Raw genomic sequence first — 19,335 nt, forward strand, 5'->3', positions numbered from 1 at the left:
TTTGGGTTAATCTCTTCTCCCTCCCAAAATTCACTAGCATGATAGTAAAGTAATTTTTAAAAGGATAAACTGACAAGGACAAAGAGAATAGATGAAACTACAACAAATGAGAGATCACTTGGACGATGTAAACTGGATATGCTTATCTCATTTGGAAAATAAACAGCAACCTTAAAGTAGGTGGCTATGGAGAAAATAAAGCAAAATCATGTTTAAATAATGAGACATTGCATAAACTTTTATTAAGTGATTAAGATAATTTATATATAATTGAGAAACAGCTTCTAATTAATGATCTAATCCAGGAAATTATCTCCACAAATTATATTAGCATAAAATTAAGACTAGATACTACTGAAATTGTACCTATACATATAATGCAATTTGTCAACCAGTTTATTTTGGCTGAAGAGTTTACTTTAATGAGTACAGGTTCTAGAGTCAGATTGCCTGAATTCAAATCCTCACTCTACTGCTCACTAACTGGACAAGTTACTTGATCTCATTAGATCTCAGTGTCCTCATCTGTAGAATGTGGATAACAACAGTACTGACAACTGATAGGTTATAAAAATTAAGCAAGAAGGCCAGCCCCAGTGGCCTAGTGGTTAAGTTCGGCACACTCCGCTTCAGCAGCCTGGGTTCAGCTCCCAGGTGCGGACCTATACTGCTGCTCTGTGGCCATGCTGTGGCAGCGACCCACATACAAAGTAGAGGAAGATTTGCAACAGATGTTAGCTCAGGGCAAGTCTTTCTCAGCAAAAAAAAAAAAAGAAAAAGATAAAAAATAATCAAGATAATGAATGTAATGAGCTTAGAAGAGTTTCTGGCACAAAATAAGCACTCAATTAAATATTGGGGTTAGTACCATCCTACTACATGACCATCTTTACTAGTCCTACTGTGTTAATTTTACATTTTATATTTAAGTATAAATATAATTTATAATATAATTATAAATAAAATTGAATTTATTCTGTATATATTCAGCAACATTTCCCAACCCATTTCAAGCTCCTTGAAGATATAATTTTCTTTACACAGAACTTTAACTCTGTATGTATATAATGGATTCTTAGCGACAAAAACAAAATACAATATTCCATGCTAGATAGTTTCGAAGCAACTCACATATAGTTTTTATTTGCTTTCATTTGAAAACACTGATGTTTTAAAAGGTAAAAACCAAATGGTCCTAGGATAGGTAAGACACACACTGTACTGTCATTTGCCTTTCCAATTGTGTTAATGGTTTCATGCTCATTTAAGTCACCTCCTCATGAATTCTAGGAAGACAGAGCAAGCAATCAAGAATGTAGCCATGAAATAGCATTCAAACATGAATCTAAGGAGATTTAGCACCAACCTTTATACCAAAGGCTCTTTCAATGCAAATCGTTTTCCATTCATTTTACACAAATTTGCATCTTACTGAGAATATAGGATGCACTATTCTAAATATCCAAGTTGCCCTTGCATTATCAACTAATTCTTCAAGTGAATAAAAGATCTTAAGTGCATCTTTTCACTATGTGAATCATTTGGATATCTATATATTTCAGACATTTTTATACCTATCTTTCTACTACAAGACACTTTCATTTGTTCCTTTATTCCTTAGTCATCTAACAGATATTTATCAAGTGCCTATGTGCCAGGTGCTGTGCTAGGAGTAGGGAACAATATGTCCAGACGTAGAGATGAGAAAAAGTCTAGTATGTTCAAATATCTAAAATAAGTTGACTATAGTTGAAATGCACAATAAGACGGAAGAGCAGTAAAAACAGAAAAAGATGGAGAAGGGGAAATGGGCCAGACCTTTCAGGACCTAGGTAGGTTTTAAACTCATCCTGAGAGCAATGGGTTTTAAACAGGGGAGTGATCATCAGTAGTATAAAGATCCCTCTAGCTAGGCAACACTGGAGAGAATTATATGCAGGAACTGGTGACAAAGACTCTCTCCTTTGACCAAACTTTAATCAGGCTCCTCTCTAAGGTGACCTTGGGTTTCCCTCTCTGTCCTCGTAGAATCTACTCGGAGCAAGAATCCTGCTAAGTCAGTTTAATGAAAATCCCCCCATCCTTAGTATCTGACCACCCTGGATATCTCATCACCCTGTTCTGCCTTCAGCAATTCTGCTGAGGTGGACTAACAAGAATCTCCCTTACCTCTGATGTTTCCTCAGAGGAAACATCTCTGTTTCCTCTTAAATGTTTAAGTAGAACATTTAAGTTCTACTTAAAACATGTTAAGTTTCAGTGGAGTTATCCAAGTGGAAACAGCAGTGGATGGAATTCCCATCTGGTACCTTCTACCAACTCTATGAAGAAAGTCGCAATATTTCCTGGGATTGAGGGGTGAGAGGATACAATCTGAAGAGAGCAGAGAATGTTTAATGTGCCCACTGCAGAGAACAGGAGATAATTAGAAAGTCATGGGAGTATTTTCTGTGTTTGAGGAACAAGAGCGAAATATGAGTGTATAGGGGTACTAATCTATAAGCAGTATAAAGACCTTGTAACTTAATTCTTCCAGCTCTTTTGAGCATCCCCAGCAGTTAGACTGATCGAGGATTAAGGATTTACTGAAATATTTAATACCGACAGACATGATGATAAATGTCCTCAAACAGTAAGAGAGAGGCTGAAGATATGGGCCATGAATTCTAAACTGGATAGGGAAGTGGAGGCAGTGGAAAAAAAAAGAGAGAAGTGACCGGAAAGCCTCAAAGTTCAAAGAATAAGAATTAGGGAAGTAGTAGAGTAAGAGAGCTAGGAAAACAAGGAGATTGTGGCCAGACTTGAATATCTAAACTTAAGAACTCACACAGAGAGGAGCTCCAGGAGATAAGGCCATGAGTAATAGAGAACAGAAGAAAAAGTCCTGGTAGATGAGAAAATCAACCAACCGAAATGGGTTTTAGCCATGTGCAACCTCAAATAACCTAAGATAATGACAGGCCTTAGCCCGAGACCTACAGGAAGACTGTGAGTCAGGTGTCAACATTTTTATTATATGATCTGGAGTGAACATTAGTAGACAGCCGGGAAGAAAGATACAAGGTGATACAGCTCTGTAGCATAAGCCTGAAAAGAGCAGGGTTTTACATGTTCAACATATATACCAAGGTAATAAAAATGTTCCTTTAATCAGTTCTCTCAGCAGGGAGAGAAAAAACTGACTAAATACCAACAAGGAAAACCAACACCTTTTAACTTTTAGAAAGACATATGCCATATTCAGGATATACAAATGCATCTTAATGGCACTCACTGCACCAGCTCTAGGGCCAGACAGTATGAGTATGAACTCTGATTCTTCCATTCACTAGCTGCATGATCTTCAGCAGAGGCCTAATCTTTCTGAGATTCATTTTTCTCCTGTGTAAAACAGGAATTATGTTATAATTTTACATGTGAATGACAGGGTTATGGTCTACCATTATATCATGTTCTCAACATCACTCACAACAAAAAGAGTAAATATTCAGTTAAACTAACAATATCAGAAATGTACACATCACTCTCATTTATAATAAAAGTATAAAAAATCAATTTCCCTTACAAAGTGACTAAGACTTTCAGATACCTCTATACAAATGTTACTTTATAACTTTTTACAAATATTATATCCTGTGAAGTAACTGAACCCTATAAAGAGCAAATCTTCATGAAATGTCGGTCTCAAAGAACTTCTCATGCAGCATTTAGCAGCCATGAACGTTTAAATGTAAAGAAAGAGAAATGTAGTGACATTGTTCACGGTGGGGCAAGTCTAGGTAAGATACCATAAACATGGAGATATCAAGCGGTTCCATGCAGGCAGTTAAGAACACAGAAAGAAAAAGCAAGAAAAACCATCTACTTAATGATTTTATTTTAAAAAGCCCTGGAAAGTCTCTGTGTGAATGCCTTTCAAAAACGATTTTGAAAAAAACAGATAACAGCTTAGGTGTTTAAATGAAATATATATGGGCCATGGATTCCAAACCAGATATGGATAAAAGTGCAAAGAGCAGAATGGAAAAAAAAAAAAAAAAAAAAGCAGATAAGCAACTAGAGAGTCTCAAACTTCAAAGAATAAGAATTATGGGAGGATACTGGTTACCAAATCACATTAATGACACTGTAAAATAGAAAGAGGCATAAACTCCTATAATGGTTCCATTGAAGACTTCTCTAACAGACTTCAAAAGCTCAAACGTTGATTAGGCTTGAAAATCTCTTAAAGGGGACTCAGTTCTAGAATAGTAAGATGACTTCTGGCAAGATGAGAGCAATGGCTAAACACACTTAAAGTCTTCAAGAGCCTAAATCTCAATTACGTGAAAATGATTTTCACTACAACAATCTTTACAGTCAAAAACTAAACACCGAGATCAATAACTAAAGCCATTGCTGAAGTGCTAAGTAAGATGATGATCCAGCTGATTAGTCTCAGGAAAAAATGACCACTTGTACAATCTCTGCAAAATAATTCAACTCTTTAAGGGATAATCATTCTACTGATCTGTATGGGAAGCGGCTATAAGAAAATAATCTTAGATACTTAAAAATATTTTTGTTACAAAAATAATGCATGTTCTTTGTAAAAATTTTGAAAACTAAAATGTAATAATCTATTTACCCTTAAATTCCACCTCCAAGAGATACTCAATATTAACTACTGAGTTATCAATATTAACTATTGATCTATTTTGATATTCTATATTAATAATAATATTCAATATTAAATTTCCTTCCATTAACTACACAAAAAGAAAACACTGGAATCATATAGGAACATATTCTGCTTTTTTCACTCTCAGATACTTAATCTGCAAATATATTGAGTTTTAAATTACAGCTTATCAAACAGAATCAGACTCATTCCCTCCTACATCAATAAACTACTGAAATAAATGGAATCTCCTTCAGATCTCTCTCCAAAAAAACCTAAGTCTTGGGGCCAGCCTGGTGGCGTAATGGTTAAGTTAGCGTGCTCTGCTTCTTCAGCAGCCTGGGGTTCGCAGGTTCAGATCCTGGGCGTGGACCTACGCACCGCTTGCCAAGCCATGCTGTGGCGGCGTCCCATATAAAGTAGAGGAAGATGGGCACAGATGTTAGCCCAGGGCCAGTCTTCCTCAGCAAAGAAGAGGAGGACTGGCAACAGCTGTTAGCTCAGGGCTAATCTTCCTCACAAAAAACAAAACACAAAAACCAAACCTAAGTCTCTAAGGATTATCCTATACAATAAAAAATACTTGTCTTCTTTCAAGCCTGCTCTAACTACGTATTTGCATACACTTAAAACATAAGAATTACATTTTAATGTCATTAAGCATTCCATGCTTCTCATCTTGCTTCTTATAAAATCTCAAAGCAGTTAACGTACACTAATAGAGTACTGATTCACTATCAATATTGCTACAGTATTAAAGGTAAGATATTCTCTATAGTTTTCCATATAAGTCCTTTCCAAATGATCACCTCATTAAAAATACTACAATATTTCAGGTACTTCTGGGTCAAACTGAACAAACAAAGTCTTTCCAATTGTAAATATTACTTTTTTTTCCGCCATGCACCTAAAGGCTTAAACAGTTGATGAAAGTTTGAAATCAAGCAAAGGAAAATCTGTTGGCAGTTCTTCCTTCTCATTACACCTCATTTATTATACATAGAACTAGTAAGGCTACTGGTAATGAAATATAAAGTTCAATTCTCCAATATAAAAACTTTTTGATCTAGCATTAACTTATAAGTCAAATAACAGTGTTTAATCTAAATACCTATTTGGATATGTTAAAATTTTAAACGAAAAAAGGATATATATATATAATTCCCAAAAGAATGTAATCAAACGTTAATCTATAGAAATGGATTTCCAATGTTTCTTTTTTCTAATAGCAACCCCTGGAAAGAAATACATTTTACATCACAAACCAGTACACACATAGCTGTTTACATGGTTATGTACGTATATATAAATCAAACAAAAGTTTCACAAAACAAATATTTGTCCTGACTACCTGCAATGTATTCTGTTATTTTCTACTCTGTTTCCTTGCTTTTATTTTTTAATGTTTGTGATAATCCACTAAATCGTGTTTGCAAATCACTAATAAGTCACAACCTGCAGTTTAGAAAACAGTGAGAAGATTTAGGGAAAGAATATCTCGGTAACCTTTCCCAAATTTTATTTAACAATAACTACTTTAAACGCTGGACAAGCAGAAGCTAGTCAGGGTTTTAGCTCCACAGCTACTCTGAACAACGGAGTACAAAGCGAAAAAGGGCAAAGTTAAAACTTCAATTCACAATCAACACAGTGAGTAAAAAGTTCTGATTAAAGGCCCTAGACCTGCATTCTACAAACCATAGGTCAAGTTCATTTATTTCGGCCGACAAACTAAAGCAAAAGCTGTGACTCTAGAGTGACTCAAGGCATTAAATGGTAAACAACCCCTACCCAACAGGCCCAACCACAGATAGTCTACCAATGCTCATTTATTATGAGGTGTGTGCCATTCTCATGAGGCAGCTTGAAAAATAAAGCCGAAAATGTTATCATTTTGGCTCTCTACAAAAATTTTCTCTATGAACATGATTTACTCCTCCAATCAGATACCTCAATCTATTGTAGATGCAGGGAGATGCAGCAATCCCCAATGATGTGAAATTCACTGCCACCAAATTATAATCTCAAACTGCCCCTGACTATTTGAAGTTCACAACAATAATTGAGGAAACACTGGCACTGTGAGTATAAAACAATCTCTCATGGCTAATCCACTCAATATTCATCGCTTAACCTTTTAAAACCATTTAGTGCTAAATCACTGCAATTAGGAGACGACAGCAAAATAAGTTAACATATAAAAACCAAGTCAATGCAATTATGCAAAACATGCAATTGGCATTTTTCAACTGTGATCTGAAATGAAATTTAACCTAAAAATTCTTTTCCCTCACCTCCTTTACAACCTTACGTCCCACCTCTCCCCATCACGCCTCCAATATGAATTCTAATTCTGGGGGGCCCATACTCTGCTGTGAAATAATTATATTAAAATAATGTCTTGATTTCTAATTAATAAAATTACTTTTTTCTATTTATATTTAACCTCTATCAAAATTATCTTTAAAAAAGATTTGTAGTAGCTTGAAAAATGGAAGAAGACATCAATCTCAAAAAAACGCAGTTAAGTCCATAAATGACCTCCTTAAAACAAACCACATTACCTTAAAATTCCTACAATAATGACCTTTTTGAGAAATCACATTTTTGTAAAACCAAATGGCAGCTTGACTATTTTAACCCAATAAAATCTAACGCTACATAATTAACCTAAAAATTCCTAAGTATCATTATGTTGTTTAATGATCCAATGATTCAAATAAATATACAATCATATACATAAAATGAGTGAGTGGATGTGTGCATATATATGTATATGCAAAACAAAATTCCAAAGACTCATTTTATCCAATAAAATACATGGTAATTCTTGTTATTTCAGATTACAGAAAAAATAATACAAATGACAAATTTAAGATGAAACTATGAACTCTTTATAAAGTATGATTTCATATCATCATGCCTCAGCAAAATAATAACTAGGAACTATCTTACAACTACTCTGTCAAGCTGTGTGCTAAACTCATCTGCATTGCAATACCCTGCAGACTAAATTCTGAAAGCCTCAGTTACAAGAAGATACAGCAAGATCTCATCAAAACAGAAATAAGGGGCTGGCCCGGTGGCGTGATGGTTAAGTTCACTTGCTCTACTTCAGCAGCCCAGGGTTCTCGGGTTCAGATCCTGGGCACGGACCTATGCACTGCTCATCAAGCCGTGCTGTGGCTGCATCCCACATACAAAATAGAGGAAGATGGGTAGAGATGTTAGCTCAGGGCTAATCTTCCTCAGCAAAAAGAGGAAGACTAGTAACGGATGTTAGTTCAGGGCCAATCTTCCTCACCAAAAACTAAATAAATAAATAAAACTGAAGTAAGCAGTCTAGCAATCTCAGTTATCTGCAACAAGCCAAGATCAGAAGACTATCTTAGGAGGTAAATTTGTATCACAGAGTGACATAACAAAAGACCCCTCCATCCCCATTTAACAACTATGTGATTTCATTTGTTATCTTTAACAAATCTCTGGCAGATAAGAAATTCAAAGACAAAAGGAATTTATTAAAGTAAAGTAAGATTCAAAAAACCCACAACTGTCTAAAGGAAGTTAGTGATCAGTGTTCTATTTTTAAAAGGAGAGACATATATCATATTTTAAATGTTTTGTCAAATGCTTAAAATTATTTAAAGGAAAATAATTACAGCATGCTTTAAATAGCTGATCAGTCAGGACAGGTTGACAGCTTGGAACTGCAAGTGGCAGGGGGGTGGGAGGTGCAGCCTCTGAGATTGAGCCCTTAACCTGTGGAATCTGACGCTATCTCCAGGTAGATAGTGTCAGAACTGAGTTAAATTGTGGGACACCCAGCTGGCGTCACAGAATTGTTTGGTAAGAGGAAAAATCCCACACGTCTGGGATCAGATGTATTGTGATATGAGTGTGGCAGTGCTATGACAGTAAAGGAGAAACACAGGAGAAAAACTGCATTTTTCCTAATACATACCCTCTCCCCAGAGAGCTATCCAGAATAACTCAATGCCAGGGTTTAAGGACAGCCAAGACCTTCCATTTTCTATTTCTTCAATCAGTATGTACACTAACTCTCAGAATTCTATTACATGAGCTATTTCATAAGACCACAGGATGATTATTAACAACACGTCTCCAAGGGCACATTTAGCATTTTATACACAGTATATTCTTTTCCCTGATCCTGATAAAGCCCTATAAGTATCACAATTTCAATTTTACAGATGAGAAAAATGAGATTCAAAGATGTTAGTTGCCCAAGGCCACCTGGTGGCAGATGAGGGACAGGGAACCCAGGTGTGTCTGAAACCCAAACATGTATTTGCTACACCAGGGGATAAGGTTAAGCTACATTTCAAATTTTACCCTGTTTTGAAAATGAGATTTGGGGCATGTGGTTATTTAGTGAATTTCCTATTACTGATTAAAACAGCTCAATATAATAAAATGAAAGACCAAATGAAGGCCAATTTTAGTCTGAATGAATCTTTTATTCCTAACAAAAGGGAGGCCAACTTGCCCAGATATAAACAGACTCATAACTGAACCTTATCCTGAGGATACTGCTAATGGCATGTGCAAAAATGGATAAGGAAATTCCTCCTGAACATATTATGAGGTCATTAGGGAACAATTATAAGCAAAACAAAAGTAAGTACAGAATATTACTGAAAAGACTCTAGTGAGTCAGTGCACCGGCTACTTATAGCACCTGTGCAAACACTGATGCACAGACTGGGAAGTTAGAGGAGCAGAGTCCAGGAAGGAAGACGGTCCTGGAAGGAAGAGGGTCCACAAACCTCAAATCATAGAATTAAAAGCAGATGAACAGAAAAAATTCTATTATGTAAATAATAATTCTAAATAATTAATAGAAATAGCACAATTTCAAACCAATATATATAATAGCTGACATTGTATCTGGGGTTTGAAATCCCTATTATTGCCATTGATCTTTTTGTAATCATATACATTAAAAGTCACTGATCTTTTTAAAGCAAATATTACACAAGTATTAATATATAAGTAAAATACCCACTGTTTTCCAACAATCAATGTAAATGTATTTAGAACTTGTGAAAATATCTTAAGAGTCATAAAGTTTTCATTTTAATGGTACTTAATACTCACTTGCCTAAAATCGTATTTCAGGTTAAAAAAATGTTAAGTAGTCTTACTTTGGAATCAATCCAAACTGTATGTATTCAATATTTCCCCTCAATAGAACCAAGGCGAGAATCATTCTCTTCTACTGGCAGTTATATCAACCAAAGTAGGAGTCTTTTTTCTTAATGGTAACACCACAAATAACAGCTATATAATTTACTAATTGACTGATTAAACAATTAACTAGAAGCATATTCAACTTCAAATCTTATGAGTTCAAGATATTATCCTAACATTTATTCATTGAACAAATTTTCATTGAATGCTTTCTATGTATTAAACCCTAGAAAAGACCTAATTGAGGATTTAGAAATGATTCAGAAAAATTCTATCCCAGCCCTCAGGGAATCTGGAAGCAAAGAGGCAAATTTCCTGGAAATATTTAATTTCTATAATATTAACGACTAAGTGACAAAAGTTACAGTAATAGCAGCTTTTAAATATAGAAGAAAACTACAGTTAACTCAATTATCTGAGGCAAATAGAGCTTTCAAGTATCATACAAGTAAAATTGATATGCTTAAGGTTAAATGGTCTTGACAAACGGGGGTTTTTGATTACTCCAGACTAATAAGACATGAAAGAAGAGGGGTGAGCAGTGATTTGGCATCAACCGTGGGTTCAAATCTCAGCTTAGCCTCTTACTTAACTGTACAGCCTGGGAAATTTTTGAAAACCTCTCTGCCCAACAGTTCATGTCTGTAACAGGAATAATAAGGGATTAAAAGATGCCTAATAAAATGCACAGCTCAAAGCAGCCTTTCTCTAAATAGTTAGTTACCTGTTCTTCACTAACTTGCCCCACAGCAAAGTACAAAACCATAAATTCTAGATTAGTGTTTCCCATTAATGTGAGAAATATGACATTCCTCCTCCCACCAGTGCTATGATTAGAGGCGGAGTGAGGCAGAATCTTCAGTGGGGTTTCATTATTTCATCTGAGGTGTTGTAAGTCTCAGAATACCACTGAGGTTTACACTCAAATATAAATGAAAAATACCTTCAAGAGAGGAAAAAGGGATCATCTTTTCCAAATCACTGCCTTCTAAAAGCTGGCTAAATGGAAATCATTTCTTTAGTCTTTTTTTCTTTTTTGCTTGAGGAAGATTAGCCCCAAACTAACATCTGTGTCAGTCCTCCTCTATTTAGTATGTGGGATGCCTCCATAGCATGGCTGATGAGTGGAGTAAGTCTGCACCCAGGATCCGAACCAGCGAATCCAGGCCGTCAAAGTGGAGCGTGCTGACCTTTACCCACTCAGCCACAGGGCCAGCCCCCTCTTCAGTCTTATTTTTAACTTATTTTTTTTAATGTAAGGATAGACATTTCACATGGAATACATATAACAACATGAGGAATTTAATAATTACAGTGATGTCTTCCCACAGTACTGCCAGGTTGCACAGCTTGAGAAGAAACCAGTCACGCTGAACTCAAGGTAAATGGTGCCTTCTGGAGCAAAAGCAGGAAAACAGTGTGGTGCCTTCTGGAGCAAAAGCAGGAAAACAGTGTGAATGGTGTCCCTGCAACTGTGTCACTATAATCTCAACAACTGTACTTTATCTGGATAACTTTTTTAAATATTTATGACCCTCAATCAAAGGTAAGTATAAAAATCATAAAGGAAAATTCTAAGTTTAAAAACATATATAAACAAGCAGTTATTTTCTTATGCCCAAGGCACTTCAAGTCTAACAACAGCACTCTCACAGTCTCTTCCCACATCCTGCCTTCTATTACCTCCTCACTAATCTAAATCCCTGGATAGAGAGGAGGATCAGGACATCAGTAATAGGCAAACACAAAATTTTCAAAGGACTCATGCAATCATAATTAGGCATGTAGCATGTGATCGGACTGATAAATAGATACATATTAACAACTTTGGTATTTATGGGGTACATTTCTAACATGATAAATTAAATAGTTTGTAATATATTAGACTCGATCCACAGTCATACATCTCTCTCGCCTGAAATAGTGGGATATGCTAACCCATGACATAAAGCAATACAAGAAATCATGTCCTCTATTTTACTGAATAGATAATGTTTGCATAGTTCAAAACTCAAAACTGTACAGAAAGGTATACACTGAAGTTTTGCTCCCACTCCTATCTCAATTCCTAGTCCCTCACACCTTCTATGGAAACTATTTTTATTAGTTTCCTGTTCATCCTTCCAGCGTTTTTCTACAAATACCAGTAAACACAAATATTAATTCTTATTCTTCTCCCTTAGAGAAAAGCCACTAGTCTACAGCATCCTCTGTCCCACACCTTGCTTTTTTTAATCAATTTATCCTAGAGATCTCTCCACATCAATACAGAGCTCTTCCTCATTCTTTTTTTATAGCTGTACTATCCCACTGTGTGGATATACCATAATTTATTCAACCAGAGCCCTATCAGATTGCTTCCAAAGCATCTTCTGAAATGATACATCTTTCAAATCTCTCTTGTTACTGTAACAAAGTAAATTATATCACGGGATTTGCTTTCTTAGACCTATAATAGTACAATGTATTCGTGACGCGCTGTTCATGTTTTGTAAGAACCATCAGAAATTTCCAACCCACATGGCTGCATTCTCTCTCTATCAAAGTTTAATGTATTTGTTATAGGATTTCTCAGAGCCTTTAATATATGGCTATGTATTGTGAATCTCCAAAAAGTAAAAAGTATAGCGTGTGACATTTCTCAAACTTATTTGGCTACAAAACGGTTCTTTGGCAAAACCTCCTAGAGATGTAGTATTCTGCAAAACAAACTTTAGCAAATACTGGGGTGGATGGAATAATTGTCATCTAAGTAAAATACAAGACTACGAACTTTTAAGGAAGATATGAAATCAAGCTGAGCTCATTTTTAGATTAGGCATTCCTGAGCTGTTTCTTGGCTTATAAACCCCTTTGAGATCTGAATGTAAAGCTATCTGACCCTCTGCTGGAAAGAATGCATAAAAGCATAAAATTTTTCAGTTTCTGGGGATTCAAGGACCCCTGAGGCCCATCCAGTCTCCATGTTCATATCTATTTTAGAAGCAATTTTAAATAGACAGTGCTATACTATCTACGACACTATTAATACTCCAAATTCTAAGACAGAACCTAGAGCGCTTTTCATGCAAAACCAATGAAAAAGCCAAGGAGAATTCACCATGAGGTGTACCTTGTTGCAAAGCAAATAAAGCATACTCAAAGGGATCATGTTTAACAATTAATGATATCAAGCAAAGTAAATGCTATTAACTAACTGTGGGAACTGTTATATGGCATTGTACTCTGATTTTTACACAGGCATCTCTCATTTTAAATAAATAAACTAGATTCTTACAGGATTAAGAAAGTTGGTCTTTAATTCATTTTATACAATATAAAATCTTAACATCCAGAATTTTTAGAATGCAATACATTTCACATTAGACAGCAGTATCTACTAGAAATACAATTCTGCTGCATATTTGAATGTGATAATGTGAATGCCCAAGAGAAGGGAAAAAAAATTCTGAGAGTTTTAAATGTAGATCAAAGAATCCCCAAGCATGATTATAGTCTAGCAGGGGAAATAATTAGGAGAGAAGAGGTACTAAATTGAAAAGGTGACAGATGCAAGGCTACCATATCTGGTTTTGAGGGTGGCACCCTACAGAAGGACATTCAGAGGGGAGGGCCAGTGGGGGCTGAAGCCCAGCCCAGGCTTCTCTCATCAAGCCTTGTACTGAAGTTTGAATCTGCCTGAAGGGGGTGTCTGTTGTAATTCAGACAAAGGCAGTAGGGTAACGCCATTTTTCCCTCCATTCCCTGACACAAATTCCTCCCCCAACACTCCACCCACCCATGGCAAATATTAAAAATTGCTAAAACTTTAAAAAAGAATATTTGTTTTCCAGATGAAGATAATATCCCAGTGGCCAAAGTAATAGAATGGAAATTTCTAATTTAAATTCTTAGCAAAAATTTGTTTCTTCAGAGGACTTTTCTTTTAATGGAAACATCTCCAATACTATCATGGAACTCAATGAGAAGAGAGTCTACTAAACAGAAATTTGTTTTATTCCTATTTTTGTTGAATACATCAATTCCTAAGATAAGAGGAGTTCTGCATAAGTATTTTCAGTATTTTTCCAGAACAAAGAATAGTACTAAGCGAAAAACATTCTATATGTAAAAGAACATATAGAATGCACAAAAGCACCAAGTATTAATTATATGTTATGGCAAATTATGAGGAAAAAAAGACTGTATCATCCTTTCCCTTCTCATGCTCTTTTGAGAAACCATTCCACACTCCCTTCTATAGTAGAGTACAGTCGGCCCTCTGTACCAGCAGATGCAACCAGCCGAGGATGGAAGGGCCTTTGATGGTTACATCTGTACCGAAAATGTACAGACTTGCTTTCTTGTCCTTATTCCCTAAACAATACAGTATAAAAACTATTTATATAGCATTTACATTGTATTAGGTGTCATAAGTAATCTAGAGATGATTTAAAGTACCTATACAGGTGGATGTGTGTAGACTATATGCCAATACGACCCCTTTTTATGTAAGGGACTAGGGCATCCGCAGATTTGGCTACCTGCGAAGGTCTAGGCACCAATCCCTGCTGATACCAAGGGATGACTCCACAGGCATCTTGCACCTGTGAATTCATTTTCAAGGGTATATCCACTTCCCAAGTTCCTAATCAGAGATGATATACACCTCAACAACCTCTCTAAATTGGGCAATCTGACAAAAAGAAACAATACAGTCCTGGAATCCAGAGAGAATGGACAATTCTATACTGCCTGACATGTTAACAGAATGAGAACCAAATGACACTAGCCTGCATAGCATTCTCTACAAAAGAACAAAAAGGATATTTATAATATTAAAACATTTTTTCAATTACATTATGAAAGGTGGATTGTGCTTTACCCTTTAATTTGATACTGTCCCCAAAAAACTACTTAACTAAACTTTAAAACTATGGCTTAAGAAAAATAACAATATTTTTTAAAATCTTCTTTGGAGGAAATTTGAAAAATCTGCTTAAAATAGCCAAACTAGAACCTTACTATACTGGTATATCGGCTCCAGACAAAAATGCAAATCTATGTCATAATCACATTATCTTCCTAAACCAAGCACTGAAAGAAGGTGTTCAGCCACTCTCATCTTACAGTAGTCATTTAAAAATGTCCAGCTCTTTGAAGCAAACAGTCACTAATTTGGAAATCTAGCGCTACTGCTGTCTGCTAGCCCTCTGCCCTGAGGAAGAATGTTAACAGTAGCACCGCCAAACACTATCATGACACTATGCCAACCACAGACCCCTTCATTGTTTATTATTACAATTACAAATAATTTTAAAAGTCTCCCCAAGTTGTAAAATTCAATGAGTATAACTCAACAAAATATACAAGTCGCCTGCTAAACAAAAACAGAGGCAAACTTCATTGTAAGCTAGAATGCTGGAATAGCTACCTGCTTTGTAAAGGAATCAAAAATTCCTTCATTCAAAAAGGGGCTTAAAAGGGGGGGCTAATTGCACCTTTACATATATAAACACTGATCTTTATTACTGATAAATGCTTATTGCAAAACTGAAAATACTGTATGCATAAAAACTGATAACTATAGAAGAATCCGTAATCAATATGAGGAAGCTATAATATAAATATGAGGAAGGTATAATATAAAACAAAAGCCACACTAATCTATAACATTAACCCTATGAATCACTGTATGCTCCTTTATATAAATGGCCCATTTTGTCAGTTGCAGATCCTATCAACTATAAGATCATATCTGCGGTAAAACACAGTAAGAAAGAAGGGGAAGGAAAGAGGAAGAAAAACAACCCATTACAGGATGTTGACAAGCATAACTACCAAGGTTTTAGAATATATTGGTTAGCACCCCACATATCACTAAAAATAATATACCAGGTTCCTCCAACACCAGGTTACTTTGGCTTTCGATTTTAACAAGTAATAGAAATCTAGTGTAACAAAATACTTTAATATTCATACCCTAAGCTCTCTTAGGAAAAAAAAAAACCTGTGTACTTCCCAGTCTTAATCACCAAATAAAATAATTTTCAATCCAACTCAATTATCCTATAGTTTCATTTGGACAGATGACATATTTGTTGTCTCTCCCTTTATTACAACTCCATAAATTACGGCCCAGATGCCAACTATAAGGCAAAAAGGTAACTAAAATCTTGATAATATGCCTGGGGTGCATACTATCTCGAGGGCTATCAACACCCAACCACAGACCCCTAGAGAAGGCTTACTTACAGACCTACCAAAACAGCTTCTATTTGCCAACCACCACCGAATTCATACTGGGTTGTTAATACCTTTCATTTATTCTAATGACTACTTTTTTTTAAGTATTTCTAAGACTCATGAAAATGTTTTAACTGGCACTCACACATGAAATTAGCAGCAATGCAAATGCTATCACTGTGTTCACTACACATGCCAAAATAAACTCAGTGAGGTTAGGACTCTGTCTACCCTGTCTGCCTATATCCCCAGTGTGTGGCACCTAGGAGATATTTAATAAATATCTGTAAAATGAATGAAATCATATAACAACAAAATTCACAGAACAGCCTCAAAATTTCAGTGGTAACATAATTGTCTTAAATCATGTACTGCTTAAAAGAAAGTAGAACATTTGCTAAAACTTCGGAACCTTCTAAACAGTGCTATTTGTTGTAACAAGATTTAACCTACACCAGAAAATAAGACTGACAGTTTAAATCAATTCTAAGGGAGGCCTACAGTGATGAGCTTTTGTAACAAAGCAAACAAAAGTTACATTTCTGATAAATGACTTTCCTCTATCCCCAAACCATGATCAATGAAAATTAGAGAATTTTAAAAGAAACATTAGAGCCTAAATTATGAAACAGATGGGCTCCAGTTACAGAGTAATATAAACTGCCACCAATTTATTCAAAAATTTTTGCCTAATTACAACCCAAGACAGTATCTTATGACTATTAATTTTAATCTACTTTTTTGGCTATGCTAAGCAGTCAGCTGTGAGTTAGAGAAAAGTTATGACTGATGAATATCATAATCATCCATTTTTATGACTTTTATTAGCAGGGGAAAATGGCTGAGGAAAGGTTTAATTTTGTCAATGCCAATGGTTCCTCTCTTCCCAGTTTTCAAGCCATAGTGTTCTCTACTACTTAAACCTACAGTTTTCCTGTTCTCTCATTCTATTTTCAGACTGTATGACAGCTTACCGTATTTGATTTCTACTACTGATTTGTATGTCCACTGTAGCCAAGTTTTATCTTCCCAAGGATTTAGGAGGTATACCCTTGTATGCAAAGTGCTCCCCTGCCATGCTATTAATAACAGTGTTTGATAATTCCTTTGTCATCTGTCTCCTTCACTTGAATGTAAGTTCTATCAGAGCAGAGCTAGTTCTGTCTTGTTGGATACTACAGAATAGGTTCTAAGTAAGTGTTATTACAATGAATGAATGAATGATATAGAAGGCAATGGTATTATCATATGCTGCTTCTGCTAGCTAAGTAGGCAATACTTGAGAACACATCATAGTTTCTACCAGCTTTAGGAAAACTTGGACACTGTTTACTGCTCTGAATTGAAACTTTGCAAATAATAAACTTAAGAACAGACAACACTGCACCTGATACATACTATTAGAGAAGGTGCTAAAAAACACATCCAAAACAGAGTTTATTCAAAGACCACACAAAAAATTACAGAAGATTCCTTAGGACGAGTTTCCAGTATTCCATTACCATCACTGCGAATGTCCTCCCAAAAACCATTGCTAAATGACTTCACTGTCTGGAGACTCATTTTTTTCTCCATGTTTGAAGAATTTATAGGTGAACATCCTAAAATAATGAATGGCTACTCTCCAGGGCCTTACAATAATCTTCAAAAAGATGGGGAGGGGGGAGTTGAATAAAAACACGTGAAAAGCAATTTTCCTGTTACTTGTGAAAGACTGGAAAATTTTCACTCCAGAGTAAGAATTGAAAGTAGGAAAATTTATAACACCTCCATGCCCTTTGAGTCACAAACTACGAAGGGAGAAGAGAATCACAACCGTAGGGACACATGTGTTCTGCGTGAAAGCAGGAAGTCAGTTTCTCGAGCATGGGCCGCCCGTCCAGCATCCCAAAGGGAACACTGGCCTTTTGAAAGCCAACCCCGCTCCCCTCTAACCCTGAAGCCAAAGCCAGTCTCATCGGGAAACGGGAAAAAGGAGCAGCACGGAGAGCTCAGGACACCTTCCTCTTTCTACTTGGCCTCCGGCAGGATACTCCTCCGGTTCTCGCCAAAAGAGGAGGCGGCGGACCAGGCAGAGTCAGCAGCGAAAAGAAGCCTTGGCCGCAAAGAAAAGCTGCTTGTCCACGCGGCCGGAGAACTCACCGAACAAAGCACAGCGCGGACCGGGTGGGGAGACGGGAAAGAAGGGGGAAGATTCACCCCAGCTCTTCACCACTGCCTGGGGCTAGAGACAGGTGGACCCGCGCTCCTCCTTAGAGGGAGAAGAAAGATGGGTTTTCGAGGGGCTAATCTGAACTCCAGCGCCAGGGCAACCGGAACCGAGACCCCGGCCGTGGAGAACGCCCGGGAATAAGGGAAGCAAGCGCTGCGGAGAGAAAGGAAAAGATGATCGGAGTCACGGGGGCCGGCGGGGGTGCCGGGGTCTGGCCCGAGCCGTGCCGAGGATGCAGGCGGCGAGGGATGCCCGTGGCGCGCTGCCGGCTGCCCCCCACTCGGGCCTCCTCGGCGCCGCCGCCGCCCGCCCCCTCGCACCCGCGCCCGGGGCGGCCACACAAAGGGGATGGCGAGACGCGCCGGCGGCCGGGCGGCGGAGGGGCCCCGGGTCCGGGACGAGGTGGCCGGACCGCGACGCCCGCCGCGTCCCCGCCTTTGTCTGCCGGGCTCCGCGCCCCCCCGCCGAGGAGCCCCACCGACCGCGGCGCCCTCACCCTGCTCGTTACCCGGGTGAGTAGCGGTCTCATCTGCTCGCCGGCCCCATCCGCCTCCATGGCCGGCCGGGCAGCCCACGGCGGCCGCTACGGTGCTGCCCCGCGCGATCCGGCCGCCGCCGCCGCCGCCGCCGCCGCCGCCGAGACCCGGGCGCGCGAGGGGAAACGAGCGTGCGTCCGTGCGCGACGCGCGCGCGTGGGGGAGCCGGGCACGCGAGACGCGGGGCGCGCGTGTGCGCGCGGCGGCCGCGAGGCTGGCTCTCGCAGGGGAGCGAGGCCGCGCTGTGGAACGTGGAGCGAGAACTGAGCGAGTTGGAGAACGGGGCGGGGGAGGAGGAGGGAGCCGCGTAGGAGCCCGGGGGCGGGGCCGCAGGCCGTGACGCGCGGCGCCCGGGCCCCGCCCCGGCACGCCTCCTCGCGCCACGCCCCCTGCCAGTTTGGCACCGCCGGCCTCCTCAGCGCACCCGGCGGCCCCGCAGCCAGGCCACCCGGAGGTGGGGCGGGAGGGAGGCGGGACGGGCATTTGTC

General features: G+C 38.2%; 1 protein-coding gene across 7 annotated transcripts in view; it reads right to left on the reverse strand.

Annotated features, from left to right (window-relative positions):
* The window catches only part of SLC4A7 (solute carrier family 4 member 7), a 119,101-nt gene extending 100,038 nt beyond the window's left edge, over positions 1-19,063 (reverse strand). For 3 of the 7 annotated variants that reach the window (XM_058554067.1, XM_058554057.1, XM_058554037.1), the window contains exon 1: positions 18,808-19,061. In XM_058554067.1, the coding sequence (XP_058410050.1) occupies positions 18,808-18,867 (60 nt within the window). In that variant the 5' untranslated portion in view covers positions 18,868-19,061. Of the gene's footprint in view, positions 1-18,241; positions 18,298-18,807 lie in introns of those variants that run through there. The other 4 variants (XM_058554088.1, XM_058554080.1, XM_058554043.1 and 1 more) reach the window with 4 other exon arrangements.
* Positions 19,064-19,335: the final 272 nt, after the last annotated feature.

This window comes from Diceros bicornis, chromosome 2 (genome assembly GCF_020826845.1).
Source record: "Diceros bicornis minor isolate mBicDic1 chromosome 2, mDicBic1.mat.cur, whole genome shotgun sequence".
Taxonomy (NCBI): Eukaryota; Metazoa; Chordata; class Mammalia; order Perissodactyla; family Rhinocerotidae; genus Diceros; species Diceros bicornis.